The 13,757-nt window shown below is 33.2% G+C and overlaps 1 protein-coding gene across 1 annotated transcript in view; it reads left to right on the top strand.

Moving 5' to 3' along the window:
* Window positions 1-13,757, top strand: part of LOC106685646 (membralin) — a 70,945-nt gene that overhangs the window by 25,594 nt on the left and 31,594 nt on the right. The window contains exon 11 of the mRNA XM_067051349.1: window positions 1,073-1,205. Within this exon, the coding sequence (XP_066907450.1) occupies window positions 1,073-1,205 (133 nt within the window). The remainder of the gene's footprint in view (window positions 1-1,072; window positions 1,206-13,757) is intronic.

Here is a 13,757-nt window from a genome sequence, read left to right as displayed (position 1 = left end):
AAACTCGCCCAAAACTCTCTGCATTTATGTAGACATTCTCTGATTAAAAACCTAAAATTTTGTCCATGAAGCTAACTATATTAAATGATTTATATCCGTATTATGTAAGCTAGAATAAAATTTTTCAACCTCTAAAATCTATCTCAATTTAATGTTTAAAAAAAAATTTGAAAGACACTATATAGAAAGGAATATTTAAAAATATTCTTCTTAGGAAAATTCCCTTTTTAATTATTCCTAAAAGTTCACATAGTATGTTCTTTCGATTAGCTTTTTAATTTCGTATTTACATAGGAATATACCATTAACCTAAAATCTAAGATGTAATAGGTCAATAAAGAAAAACTTTGATGTATCAGTGTTTTCATATTGCTCAGACAATTGATTTTGTTTGATTTTTATTTAAAATGATATAGATAGAGAATTTAAATATTATATTAATATAAAAGAAAAAAATATTAAAATTTCCATCATTCACAACTAAGTCAGACAGAAGAATGAAAGACTTCGTTTCAAAAAGTCAAAAACAATAAAACTGAACATTTTCTATGACAAGCTTATACTAGAGAGACTTTTTCATAGTTACTCAAAAACACTTTTTTTTTTTTGTTGATTTTTGTAGGTTGAATTTGACTCTTCATATGTTAATCAATGCATTGCTTTCCCTCAACTTTGGTAAATTTCAAACTATAAATTCAATTAGGAATGAAATAATAAAGGAATAAATATTGGCACGCATACACTTATATGTTTGTAATATGAGAAATCTAGTTTAAGCATTACATTTTATGCCACAAAAATCAAAATTTACCCCAAAAAGAGTAAAATGTGCCATTTTGTGCAGAAAAACATAAAACTTGTAAAATTATGGTAAAGTTCAAAAACGTTCAATTTTCTGCAAAATAAAATTAATATTATTTGAATATATTTTCCATGATATATATTTCTGTCTATGTTTGGTGGAATTTGAAGCTAGGGAACAAAATATGCAATTGCATGAAAATCCAGTCTCTAGTTATAACTAGATAAGTATAAAATGAGCTTTAAAAATTGTAAGAACAATTTATTTTAGGAATGGAAGCTATAATGTCAGAATTTTTCAATGATACTACTACTGCTTTTTATATCATCCTTATTGTATGGATTGCTGACCAGTATGATGCAGTTTGTTGTCATACCTACATTACCAAAAAGTATTGGCTAAGGTTAGTTATATTTTATTTATATATATTTAGATTTAACTTAGTTCTTACAATTCATTTAGATATTTTAATTTTATCAGTTCTCTATTCATTTTACTATTATTAACATGTAAATGTCTCAGGATTACCAACTGGTAGATTAAATTGAGGATCATATTGGGTTTGACCTTTGCTTAAGCCGGAGCAAAAGATCAGCATTGTTAATCAGTACTTGTTCCCAGGCCTTACTTACCCTCTCCAGACTACGCCCCCTACAAAAATACGTCCTGTGATTTTGGAGGGTATTGATACTAATATCCTCAGAGGGAGAAGTTGGGTACCTCTGTCGCAAATGTGGCAGAAAGTTTGAAAAACCAGCCTACGAGCTGGGAAAATGCTCCAACAACTCCCTCCTCATAATATGCCGACACCACTGGGTCAAAGACGAATAAAAGAAGTTCCTCGGAAAAAAAAAATACTTCACCAGTTTCGACAAGGTTTATTGCATTGACATTGACAGATCCGTGAATAATGTATTGAACAAATTGGTTAATTGTTATTGGGCTTTGTGTAAGAGGAAGACAACAAATATATATGGAAATGTATTATATTTAGTTTATTAACAATTGTTGTTTGAAAAATGGAAAATTTTAATGTATGGTAGTATATACATGTCCAGTTATGGATTGATAGATATGTGTTATAGCAACCCAATGTATTTGGGCAGCATGGCCAAAATAAATAATTTCTCCCTAGATTCTATTGGATTGAGAGCTATGTAGGCAACTTTTAGCAATTTCTTTTGATATTGTTTTTAATAAATTTCCTTGTATTTTGCGGTTTATAAACTGGATAAGGGGATAGTCCAGTTGTTGCCTGGTTTTGTGAAACCTAATTACAATGGTCAGCCACAGTTCCAATAGATTTGTCCATCATTGCAGAGGTATAGAAGTGCCTATTAAAATTAATATGTACCTGCACATATCAAAACAAGTTTATTAATTTGAAAAAATGAAGTCTATTAAAACCTACAATTTTACATTCTTTTACACATAATATTTTTAGAATTTAGTGTGTAGTATACAAATATTTAACTCATTGACATGAGTATGGGTGGTAATTATTGCCTAGAACAGTAACTATGATTATGCTGTAGTATTTTTACTTACCATATTTGTAAAGTTAAGATAAAATTGTTTTATCTTGTGAAATATGACAAGGAAAAAAAAAAATAATAAACTGCAAGATGACTTGTAATCTTTGTATCCTTGGCAGCAATGAAAACATGAGTTATTTCTTTGTTGGCAATCAATGTATTAAAAAAGGGAAATAAGGGGTGTAAAACTTTAGAGGCCCAGTTACGTATTTTACACTCGGGAGCTCTTTAGTGTATGCTGACAGTTATTTTAAATTTGTGAGGAAAATGTGAGGTTAATTCATGAACATGTGAGACACATATCGATTGCTTGAATAATAACATATATTTTAAAAATGAAATTTAAAATGGGTTAACTGGGTTAGTACATTATTAATAGAAGAACAAAATCAGCAATGAATAATTAAAATAAATGAAGATTTTGTCTTATCTAAGGTGGTCAAGAGTCTTGCCGCTGCAGTAATATCCCTGTCGCCTTTTCGCTACTTCCCTCATTCATACTGATTTGATGAGCGAATAGTGAATACTAGGACTCTCACCTGATTCTAGGTCTCTTCACGGTTGAATAGATGGCCAAATAGTGAATACTATGACTCTCACCCATTGTGAGATTCATGTTTGAATAAAAAATAATACATACATTGGTGTGAATTTTATGGCTTTAGATTTTATTTAATGAAACTGTTATCATCCTCTACAGTTTTATTACACCTATGGTAGACAACAACCATATAATTAATAAAAAAAAGATAACTTCAAGATATTGACTTATTTAATCAATCACGTATGCATAGTATACTTTTTTTTTAAGTTTATTTTTAACATTTTGTAAATGCTCATTCAGAGAGGGCAATTTGTCTCTTGCTTATGGAAATTTGGCTCTCCACTTCCAATTAGAAAGTTGTCTGTTACAAAGTTGTTCTTACAATTTAATTTAAAAGTTGCCTGATAGAGAATTCAGAAGTAATTCCTAGCCATGCCTGCCACTATTGACTTTGGACGAGCTCATTTGTAGTTGTTATAATTGGTATGACACTACACTTTTAAAAATTTTTTTTGGTTAGTGCCACTTTCCTACCCGTAGTTAAACTTATAGTATTGTTTCAGTGACTAATTACTTCTACGAGGAGAAGATGGTTGGGGGGTGCGGTCAAAATATAACACAAATAAGTTGAAATAACTTATTTAATCGTGCCAACATTACGGCCAGAATTTCTAGCCTTCATCAAGGCTAAGAACAGAACAAGATAACAACCAATGAATACAGAAAATAAAAAAAGAAAATATAAACAGAATGACATAAAGTAAATAATTGGACAGAATGGAATTAATAAAATTAAAGTGATGAAACAAGTGGAAAATAAAATGTATATAAATGACTAATTACTTCACTAGTACAAATTACTGTTAAAAGCTGTAAGTATCCAATTATAGCCATTGTACTTATTCTCATTAATTTTTAAGAAAAAATTCATATAGGTTCTTTTTGGTTGGTTGTTGCTTCTACAGCTAAATGTGAATCCAAAGTTTGCTTGAAAAACCAACCAAGTTATTTTGATAACGTTACTTGCAGTTTTCTAATGCCAGCTTTGTGTGAGACCTCCAAGCAATATCTTTATTACAAGCCTTCTTCTTTTACTTAGTAAGCTTGTGGAGTGGTGCTTGAGGATCTGTAGCTAGTTTTAAAAATGGACAGCGGAAACTGATGTTGCAAGTAAGCCCTTCAACAGTTTCACCTTTTAGGTCATTCTATGTTAATTCTTGATGAATTATATTTTTCCTGATCGATGCTTTTTGTCATCTTTAGTCAGGGGTGTCTGAGGAAATCAATTTTAAAAACTCCTAAAATAATTGCTTTATAATTAAAAGCTGACTAATAATTGTATCTTTTGAAAGTTCTCTTTTCTTCTTAAATTGCCTCATTTTGTGTTCAAATATCACATTTATCATTACCCAGTTTCTATCTCGTGTCACTATTAATTCTAACTGATTCTAGAAGCTTCCTGAAATCTTGTTTTTTTTTTGCCATTTAACCTACTTAAAATTGAATTAGCCTGTGAAAAACATATTCCCTATATATTATAATTTCTAGCTATTTTTGTAATTTGTTAAATCAACAAGAAGTTTTTTTTAAATGTAAAACTATATAAGAAACCATTGACCTATGTTAAAAATGTTACGAATGATTCCAAAAGAATTTACATCCTTGTTAAAATACTCTCTTTTGCTTTTATCAATTTATATTAGTTTTTAATTGTTCCATTTTTTAACAATTGAAAGTTTGTGCTTCTGTAGTGTTTTTTATAATTGGGATAAAGGTAATAATGGGTCTGTCAAAAAGTGTTATTTAACAAACTTTGAATCTCCAAAGGGGTGCAAGGAATGTCAGGATTTGGCTACTGGATGTTTCCTGATAGGAAGGATAGTAATTGGAGCATATTGGATGAAACAAATCCAGCTGAAAGCTGATTACCTTGGTCAACAACTTCAACTTGCTATTAAGCATCCAATATACAATTAAACGATTCAAAATTGTTTTCGGGAAGTTGATGTAACTTGTTATGATCCTCTAATGAGCTTAATATTAAAATATTCCAAACTGGTTCTAATTGATATTACAAAAACAGAGAGACATAAAAAGAAATGACTTGAAATATTTACAGATAATATGTCCATTGGTAAAATTAAATAATTATTCTGATTGGAGGATAGAAAAGATGGTTGAAATGAGGGATTTGAATGAAGGGCCTGCTGGTGGTGAAGGGATGGAGTTCCATTGTGAACCAGCTTGGGTTAGGAAAGACTTTATCAAACCCGACAGTTATGTAGGGAGGATGAAATTCAAATGGATGGGACCTGGTAGTGTGGTATTGAAAAGAGGATTTACATTGTAGGCTCTGAAGAAAAAAGGAGAGGTCCTGAGTTCTAATCCCCTCATATAGGAAGAATGCTAAGAAATTCAACAGTGATAGAAAGACTACAGCCACTTCAGCTCAGCATAATGCAGAGTTGTGTGTGTATCTCTGGTGATGAAAACATATTTTATTTTGTAGTTCATGAGATATACTAGTTGAGCTGAGAGTCAGCTATTTACCAAACAGTCATAGTCAAAGTAGGGTAACCAAAGAACTGGTAGGTTTTAAGGGGAAGGAGATAGCAGTGACAATTGAATTACTTAAGGGGTGATATGGTTTGACAGGAAATTTTGGAGATGTTTTGTTTCCAAGAAAGGGTTTGGTCAAAAGTGACTCCAAGGTTTTTATCTGGTATATGGAATCAGATATGGGTATTCTTTAGGCTAAAGTGGGTGGTTCGGTGATAGATTTAAGGAGGAAGAGGGGGATCTGATCACAATGTGTGTGGTCTTTTTGGTGGTTAACTTAAACATATTTTGGTTTGCCAATACACTTATTCCATTGATATCAGACCAATAATCATTGGTATGGGTTTAAGAAAAGAGTTTGTAGCAAGAGGGAGCAAGCGTTTCGATCACTACTCACCAGAGCGCTGCACCTCGAGCCTCAGCGAAGCTCTCAAATGTACTTATTACTTCATTTTGTAAAAAACACATTGTCATTTTTATATATTAATAATTTCTGTACATAATACTTAGCAATATCTGTACAATGAATAATAAATGATAACAATGCAATGCACGAACCTATCTCAAGCAGACATGTACCGACCGCTTCTCGGTCACAGCCGCATGGACTATGCCTATAAATAAGGGACTCTAAATCCCCCAATTTGATCTTAGATCCACATCCTTTCCTGGGTCTAGTCATGGCACAGGTGGCGTATACACTGCTTTAGATAGAGAAGTTCATTGCCAATCTATGCTCGCAAAAGTTGTTATTTCTGAACGCACACCTAAGACGATGGCCAATCTCCTCTCCTTCTCTCCAGCAATCTTAGTCCGTCCGCTTCATCTCGGCAACTAAGATTGTAACCTAATCCTTAACGGTTATACTGGTCCGTCCGCTTCATCTCGGCAACCAGTGTAATTTCCTGTCTCTCCCCGGCTCTAGTCCGTCCGCTTCATCTCGGCAACCAGTGTAATTTCCTGTCCCTCCTCGGCTTTAGTCCGTCCGCTTCATCTCGGCAACTAGAGCTGCATCTAGCCTTATCAGCTTACTGGTCCGTCCTCTTCATCTCGGCAACTAGTAAGCTGGCTCCTATCTTGACAGTTCTAGTCTGTCCGTTTCATCTCGGCAACTAGAACTGTTACTCTACCTCGGACTCTCTCACCTAGACCTCCTCTACCTGCTTCAGTGTCCAGGGCTCATCCTCTGGCACAGCCGTTCCTAGCTTATTATTGAATACGCCTTGTCGAGGGCCTTCTGTAAAGTGGATATCAGGCTGGAAAACCACCTAAGACCAGACAACCCCGATAAGTTAATGAGGTCATTGGCAGGTGATGTAGGAAAAGAAGAAGTGGTTAGGATCAAAGAAAGGGTGAATAGTGTCCAGTGTAGTTATGGATGAGGAGATGGAAGGGAAGGAGACAAAATGTTTAGAGTTTAGAGGTTATAAGTAAAAATGAAGAGATACATGGCTTGAGTTGGTTTATGGAGGGACAGATTGCAGAGAATTACTGAAGAATTTATTTATTATGGGTGTTTTATAATTAATACAAGTTAAACTGTCTATACTCTATCATTGTAACCACAGAATAAATGTTAAATCTGTTCCATAAGCATTTTATAATAATAATATAGCTCTAGAATTACTGAATCAATTATTTACTTACAAAATTTGAAGTGAGAAGGCCAAGTGATTAAGGCTTACAAATTCGAGATCCAGTTTTGGGTTTGGCTATTATATAATGAAATTCATGCTCTGGTGTATTAGCTATTAATTTACTTAGGGTATTGAAAGAGATCCTCCAGAAAGAGGATAAAACTGTAAATGAGGAATAGTACTAATTACTAAGTTAGGTGATTTTGACTGGTATATCTGTTGGGTTTAATTTATTGACAATTAATGGTATTGTATACCTTTTTAATTTTTCATTTACTTCTCTCATTCATGTTAACTCCTTTAAGCATTAGTATCTTTTTTAGCCCTGATGAAGCCCTGCAACATGGTGTGAAACGTTGGTTCAATATAAATGTTTTTGTTTCACTATTTGAGTTTATTATTTATTATTGATTTATTTAACCGCACCCGGACCTCCTACCTTTTCTATTTTTTATTAACTCTTTCATATAAATAAAGTACAGTTATTTTTCAATATTTATTTTATTTAGTTTTGTCACAATTGTTTTTCAATTGCTTCTGTTAGTGTTATTTCATTATCCTTCTGTACACTGAAAGATCGATTAATTTAAGAGAATGACTGCTTTAGAACACGTTAACGAAGGATTACTTCCAACAGGTTAGTGTAAGGAACGAAACCGATACTGTTCTTTCTTATCGCTAGGGATCGGATTTTTAATAAAAATCTAAACTTTTATCCAGAATTGAATAGCTACGAGGAATACAAATCGGGCTAATTGTATTAAATGATTTCAATACAATTAATGATGATTTTAATTTCTGTTATGAAGACTTAAGTTCAATTTATCAACTTCTTAAAACTATCTAAATTCAAAGTCTCACAAAAAGATATGTAAGGCGCTATGTAGAAAGGAGTATTCAAACACATTCTTCCAAGCACAATTCCATTTATAATTTCTCCTAAAATTTCACATAGCATATCCTTCCTTCCTCTCGGCTTTTTAATTGCATATTTACATAAGACTATACTGGCCCTATACTATCAATCAAAAAACTAACTTGTAATAAGTCAATGTAGAAAAACTTTACTAAATTTGAATTAAGTGTGTAAGTATATTCATATTGATCAAACCAATTATTTTTTTTTGTTTTTAATTTCTATTTAAAATAATATACATAGGCAACATAATATTAAAGGAAATTGAAATTCCCTCTTGTCACAATAAAATCTGATGAAAGAATGAAGGGCTACCCGACGGAATGGGAATTACAGTTAAAAACAATTACACTGAACGTTATCTGTAACAAGCTTATTCTACAGACACTTCCTCATAGTTACCCGAAGCAGAATTAACCTGTTTTAACCGCACCCGAACCATTTTCCTTTTATTAAAATTAGTGTTATTTGAATGTCTTTTCTATGATTCGAATTTCCCTAGAGGTTTGGCTGACAATGAATATGGGAACAAAAGATTCTATTCCACGAAAATCCAACACTTATCACATTACCAACAAACACAAATGTTATTCCTAGAAGTTGCAAAATGGATCCTATAGACTCGGTTATGGTTTACCATGGTATGTCTCATTTTCTCATCAAAAGCCAGGGTCGGACAAACGGGTATCATATTGACATTTTGGACGAGGGGGCTACATTCACTATTGAGCGTGAGGGGGCGCCTTGCGACGTTATCGCCGACAATAGGTTCAGGAATCACTTTTATTTTATCGGTATTTCACCTTAAATCAATCCGTCCAAGTGTTACATATCTTCCGTTGTTATTTTATTTAGTTAGAATTCTGCAAAACAATTAGTGGGTAATGTTTTTATCGAGTGGGCGAAAACAAAGATGAGTTATGAACCTATTTAACTTCATAATAATTCATGTTAATGAGATAATTAATGTTTTTAGTAACAATAACTGGAAAAAATAGAAAGACATATGCTCATGAAACACACATCTGCGAATTAAAAAAAAAAAAGTTTCTACTTCATTTAACAGGGAAACACATTTCTGGTGGCCCTAAAACTCTTAATAATTAGCTAATTAATTTTATAAAGTAACGAATTTGACTTTCACTTTTTTTTCGCTCATAACTCTTAAACGGTGTTTCCTAGCGTAAAAGTAGCAGACATTTAAGAGCATCAATTTCTGTGTCCAAAGAATACCATAATGTAAATTTGGTGAAGTAATGGTCATAAACCAAAAAAAGAAACGAAAATTATTTTTTTTTCAAATTTTACCAAAAACCGAGGTATAGGTGATCTTATAACGGTTACTAAGAAGCTAACTAGTTGGGGATAATAATTGCACAAATTGCAAACTTTTAGGTCTTTTTGTTGGCCTTTTCGCCTATAAATCCTAAAAGGTAAATGCTAGAACCTATAGCTATTCGATCAGAGCAGCTATTGGAGTCCCAGGGTTAACCACACTATTTGACCAAATTATTAAGTTGTGGTGCAGAATTTGATGTTTATTTTGTTTTACCTAACATTTGTTGCTAGGATTTACTTTTTAGGAGTTATAAACGAAAAAGAAAAAAAACAAACTAAAACTCCGTAATTTGTTATTTCATGAAACTAAAACTAATTAAAAAAAAAACTAAAACTATTTTGAAAATAAAAATTATGTTTTTGGCTTATGACTGTTTATAATATAATACTTCACCGAATTAATTAGTTAATAATCATTCGACGCAAAAATTGATGTTCTATAATTTACTATCCATACTATTACTTTTACGCAAGGATGCACCGTTTATGAGTTATAAGCGAAAAGCAAAACAAAATGAGTTACGTCACTTTGACCTGTGTTGATCTTTTGTGACTAAGTTCCTTGAAGTTCCAAAAACTATTGAGGCTTCGTATTAAGTAGATCAAGTCTTTGAGATTATATCCTTACAATGTTAGTAATATCTTAATATTCTGTTTTGTTTATAGTGCTGATGAAGGATTTCTATTCAAAGATTAAGATTGTGTTTAAATTTTTTTCATCTTAATAGCTTGAGCACTATTATTAACGGATTATTTGATAAATAAGTTTTCACATTTGTTTGAAAGTTTTGCCTCAAAGGCTTAAATTGTTTCTTTTTTGTATTTATAGGACTATGGATTACAAAGTCCATCACCATTATTTTTTTTTACTTCTAGTTTTGTTGTAAGTGCCAATCCTAGGGCATTTTTGCCGTAAATTGAGTTTTCATGTACTACATTAATGTTAGAAAATGCAGGAAGCCAAACGAAGTCCATTTAAGGCGTTTGTTGACTTCTTAGGTAAAGGGAGAGAGGGTGGATAGGCAAGGTAAACAAAAGGCATGTTATATGTATTGGAGGGTGGGTGCCGAGGGTGTTAGGGCATTTATCACGCACCCCTAATGGCAGATCGCTGTATCCCATCCTTACTATTCTTATTCTCAACCCTTGACCGGCCATTTAATTCTATTATCTAAAATGCCCTTAATTTTACATTATTACCCTATTCTATCTATGCTCGCTGTTTAATCCCAGTGAGAGTTATTTTATTTTTAATTATTTATTTTTTTAAATTGACTTTTCCAGTTGACTTTTTTTTATTTTTTTTTTTAATTAAACAGCTGTTAACGCTTAGTAAGGTAAAACTCTTAATTGTTGTTGCGAGTTTTGTTTACGTGAGAGTTATGTTTTCCAAGATGAAGATGATAATGAACTGACCGAAATCAACCAGGTTTCGATCATGTAAGCTTTCTTTCGTAGAATTGTAGTTAGTCCAGAGACTCACTGAGTATTATCGAATGGAAATCCGCGCAGATCTATGAATATTTCGCACACATACTGATACGCATTGATCTGTTCCTATTCGCATGTCCTTTCTGATTTAATATTATTATTCCTTTTTCTCAATACTATGATAGGAACAATTTCTGCATCTCTACTGTTCTAGTTTTAGAAATTCCACGAAAGGATTTTGTTTAAACTTTTAGGCTGGCAAGTGAGGATCATTCTTCATAGATTATTGGAACGATGAAGCGGAAATCTGAGTAATTAGACTCAACCGATATTATAGTAAGGAAATTATTCAGCTCACGTTTCGTGACGCAGCTCCGCACACCTTTAACCGCTGAAGTAAAGCCAGGAATTAGTCGGTCCTTGTGCATTAATGAGTTGGCAAGATACTCGTTGGCTTCAAATTCTGATGGAGAAACAAAGAAACTCCACACCTCCTGGTTAATAATAGCTTTATAAAAAATACAGAAGTGATTCGTTTGGCGTTTTGAGGTCAATCCCAATTCTCAAAACTGAAGTTATTAATTGTAGATTAGTCTCCAGAACGTCAAATGAAACTATTAATAAATGGAAGATGGTCCGGGTGCGATAAAATAGAAACTCAAATAGTGATTAAACTATTTATATTGAGCCAACGTTTCGCCCCACGTTGTAGGGCTTCATCAGGGCTGAAAAGATACAAACACTTAAATGATGAAAACATAAGTAAAAAAATAAATGAAAAATTAAAAGGGTATACAATGAAACGCAAAAAATTAAATAAGGATAATAAAAGATTATAGACAATAAATGAAGACGGAAATAATAACAGATAAATAGAAGTAATATAAAAGAAAGTATAAACTAATAGATGTAAACAGGGGGATAAGAATAAAATCAAGAATAAAGGAAAATGAACGAGACAGAAAACGTACCTTTCAGACAAAAGTAAGAGCCAAAGTGAACCGTTTTGACTGGATGTATTAGGAAGAGTGGGGATTGGTAGTTTTAGGTCAAGTACGTTACACTTGAAAATAATTTAAAAGTAAACAGTTTAGAATCTTAAAGATAATATTAAAATTAGGTTAACATTAAATGATAATATACATAATAGGGGTAAAGAAATTTATATATTAAATAACTATATATTTAAATGTACACTGATAGAGTACACAGAAGAAATAAAGTTAAAAGAATGGATACAATAAATATAATATGATAAAGAAAGACAATATACAAAATAAATATGGGTATAGAGGTATGTAAATTATGTAATAGAAACATTAATAATTTTTATTTATTTATTGCTATTTACAACTGTACATTATAGTACATTTAGTCAATTTGATCTCAGTTAAAATGGAGTATTACAGGCGTTTAGAGAAACTACCCATTGGTAGCACTCTAATGACGTTTTACATTAGCAGGTCTCGTGGCCATCTTGTTTTCAAGCGCCTCGGAGGATTGTCAGGAATGGAAGAGGAAGCAGGGTTAGAAACTAGTGGGTTTGGGTGGTTAGGGAGCTTTTAATGGAAGGAATGATATCCGGTTCGAGCTAGATTGGTTACATTAAGGTGTTTATGTATGATTTTATTTGTGACAAAGTAAGGAGCATTGAGGATTTTACGAAGGACTTTGTATTGTAATAATTGGATACGAGAGAAATTCGAAGGTTTAGTGAAGCCTCAAAGATCAACTCCGTATGTACAGATTGGCCTTTTTACAGTCATGTAGATCAGTCGTTTGTAATGAATTGGAAGTTTAGATCGTTTGTCTAGTGAGTGCTGTACTAGTCGAAATCGACGTGCAGTTTCCTGTCTTTTCAGTCTTGTGTGAGGATTCCAGGTTAGTCGTTCGTCCAGTTGTAGTCCGAAGTAGTGGGTCTGTTTGACTGGGGTAAGATCAACATTGTTAAAGGAGACTGTAGGGCAGTCGGTAGTTTTACGACGAAGGGTAAAGGTGATTTGATGGGATTTATTTTAATTTTCCAATTACGACACCATTCTTCGAGGGCTGTGATATGAAATTGGAGAGTTTGTGTTGCAAGCAAAGTTTTATTATTAACAGCGAACACACATGTGTCATCAGCATACGTGGTGAGGATAGTGTTAGGATTCTTTGGGATGTCAGCTGTATAGACGGTGTAGAGGATGAGACCGAAAATACTACCTTGAGGAACACCAGTGGACTGAGAATAGAGGGATGAATAGGAACCATTGTGGTTTACTTGGAATAATCTATCGATGACAAAGGAACAGATGATGAGAAAGTTTGTAGAAGGTAGGAATCTACGGAGTTTGTAAAGTAGGGACTGCTGCCAGACTAGATCAAAAGCCTGTTCTGTAACGAAAAATACTCCCGCGCAGTACATTCCGCGCCCCAAAGAAGACGAGACAACGTCCACCACACGATGACATTGCTGGATAGTGGAGTGTGATGTTCGGAATTCAAACTGGTGATTAGGGATTATATCATCGGAATCTAGGATGGGGTATAGGCGTTTTAAAATTAGACTTCTTAGATTGGAGAAGTTTGTCGGGGGGGGGGTGCGGTCAGCAAAGAACAACATAAATAAACAAAACCATATTTATTTATTTTATGCAATGGTTCCTATTCATCCCTCTATTCTCAGTCCGCTGGTGTTCCTCAAGGTAGTATTTTCGGTCCCATCCTCTACACCGTCTATACAGCTGACATCCTAACGAATCCTAACACTATCCTCACCACGTATGCTGATGTCACATGTGTGCTCGCTGTTGCAAGCCTACCTTCTACCCCACAACCCCTGATGAACACCTGAAACTCAGGTCGAAACGTCGGCATAAAATAAATAAATATGGTTTTGTTTATTTATGTTGTTCTTTGCTGACCGCACCCCCCGACAACCTTCTCCAATTATAATATAATTCATATATTATTCATAAAGATTAATCAAAATCGTTAAGAGTCGTTTTTGAAA

This window comes from Halyomorpha halys, unplaced genomic scaffold (genome assembly GCF_000696795.3).
Source record: "Halyomorpha halys isolate HHAL.00 unplaced genomic scaffold, Hhal_1.1 Scaffold721.1, whole genome shotgun sequence".
In the NCBI taxonomy this organism is placed as follows: domain Eukaryota; kingdom Metazoa; phylum Arthropoda; class Insecta; order Hemiptera; family Pentatomidae; genus Halyomorpha; species Halyomorpha halys.
Note: the sequence above shows the minus strand (reverse complement) of the source record. Positions and strands in the feature narration are given on the sequence as shown.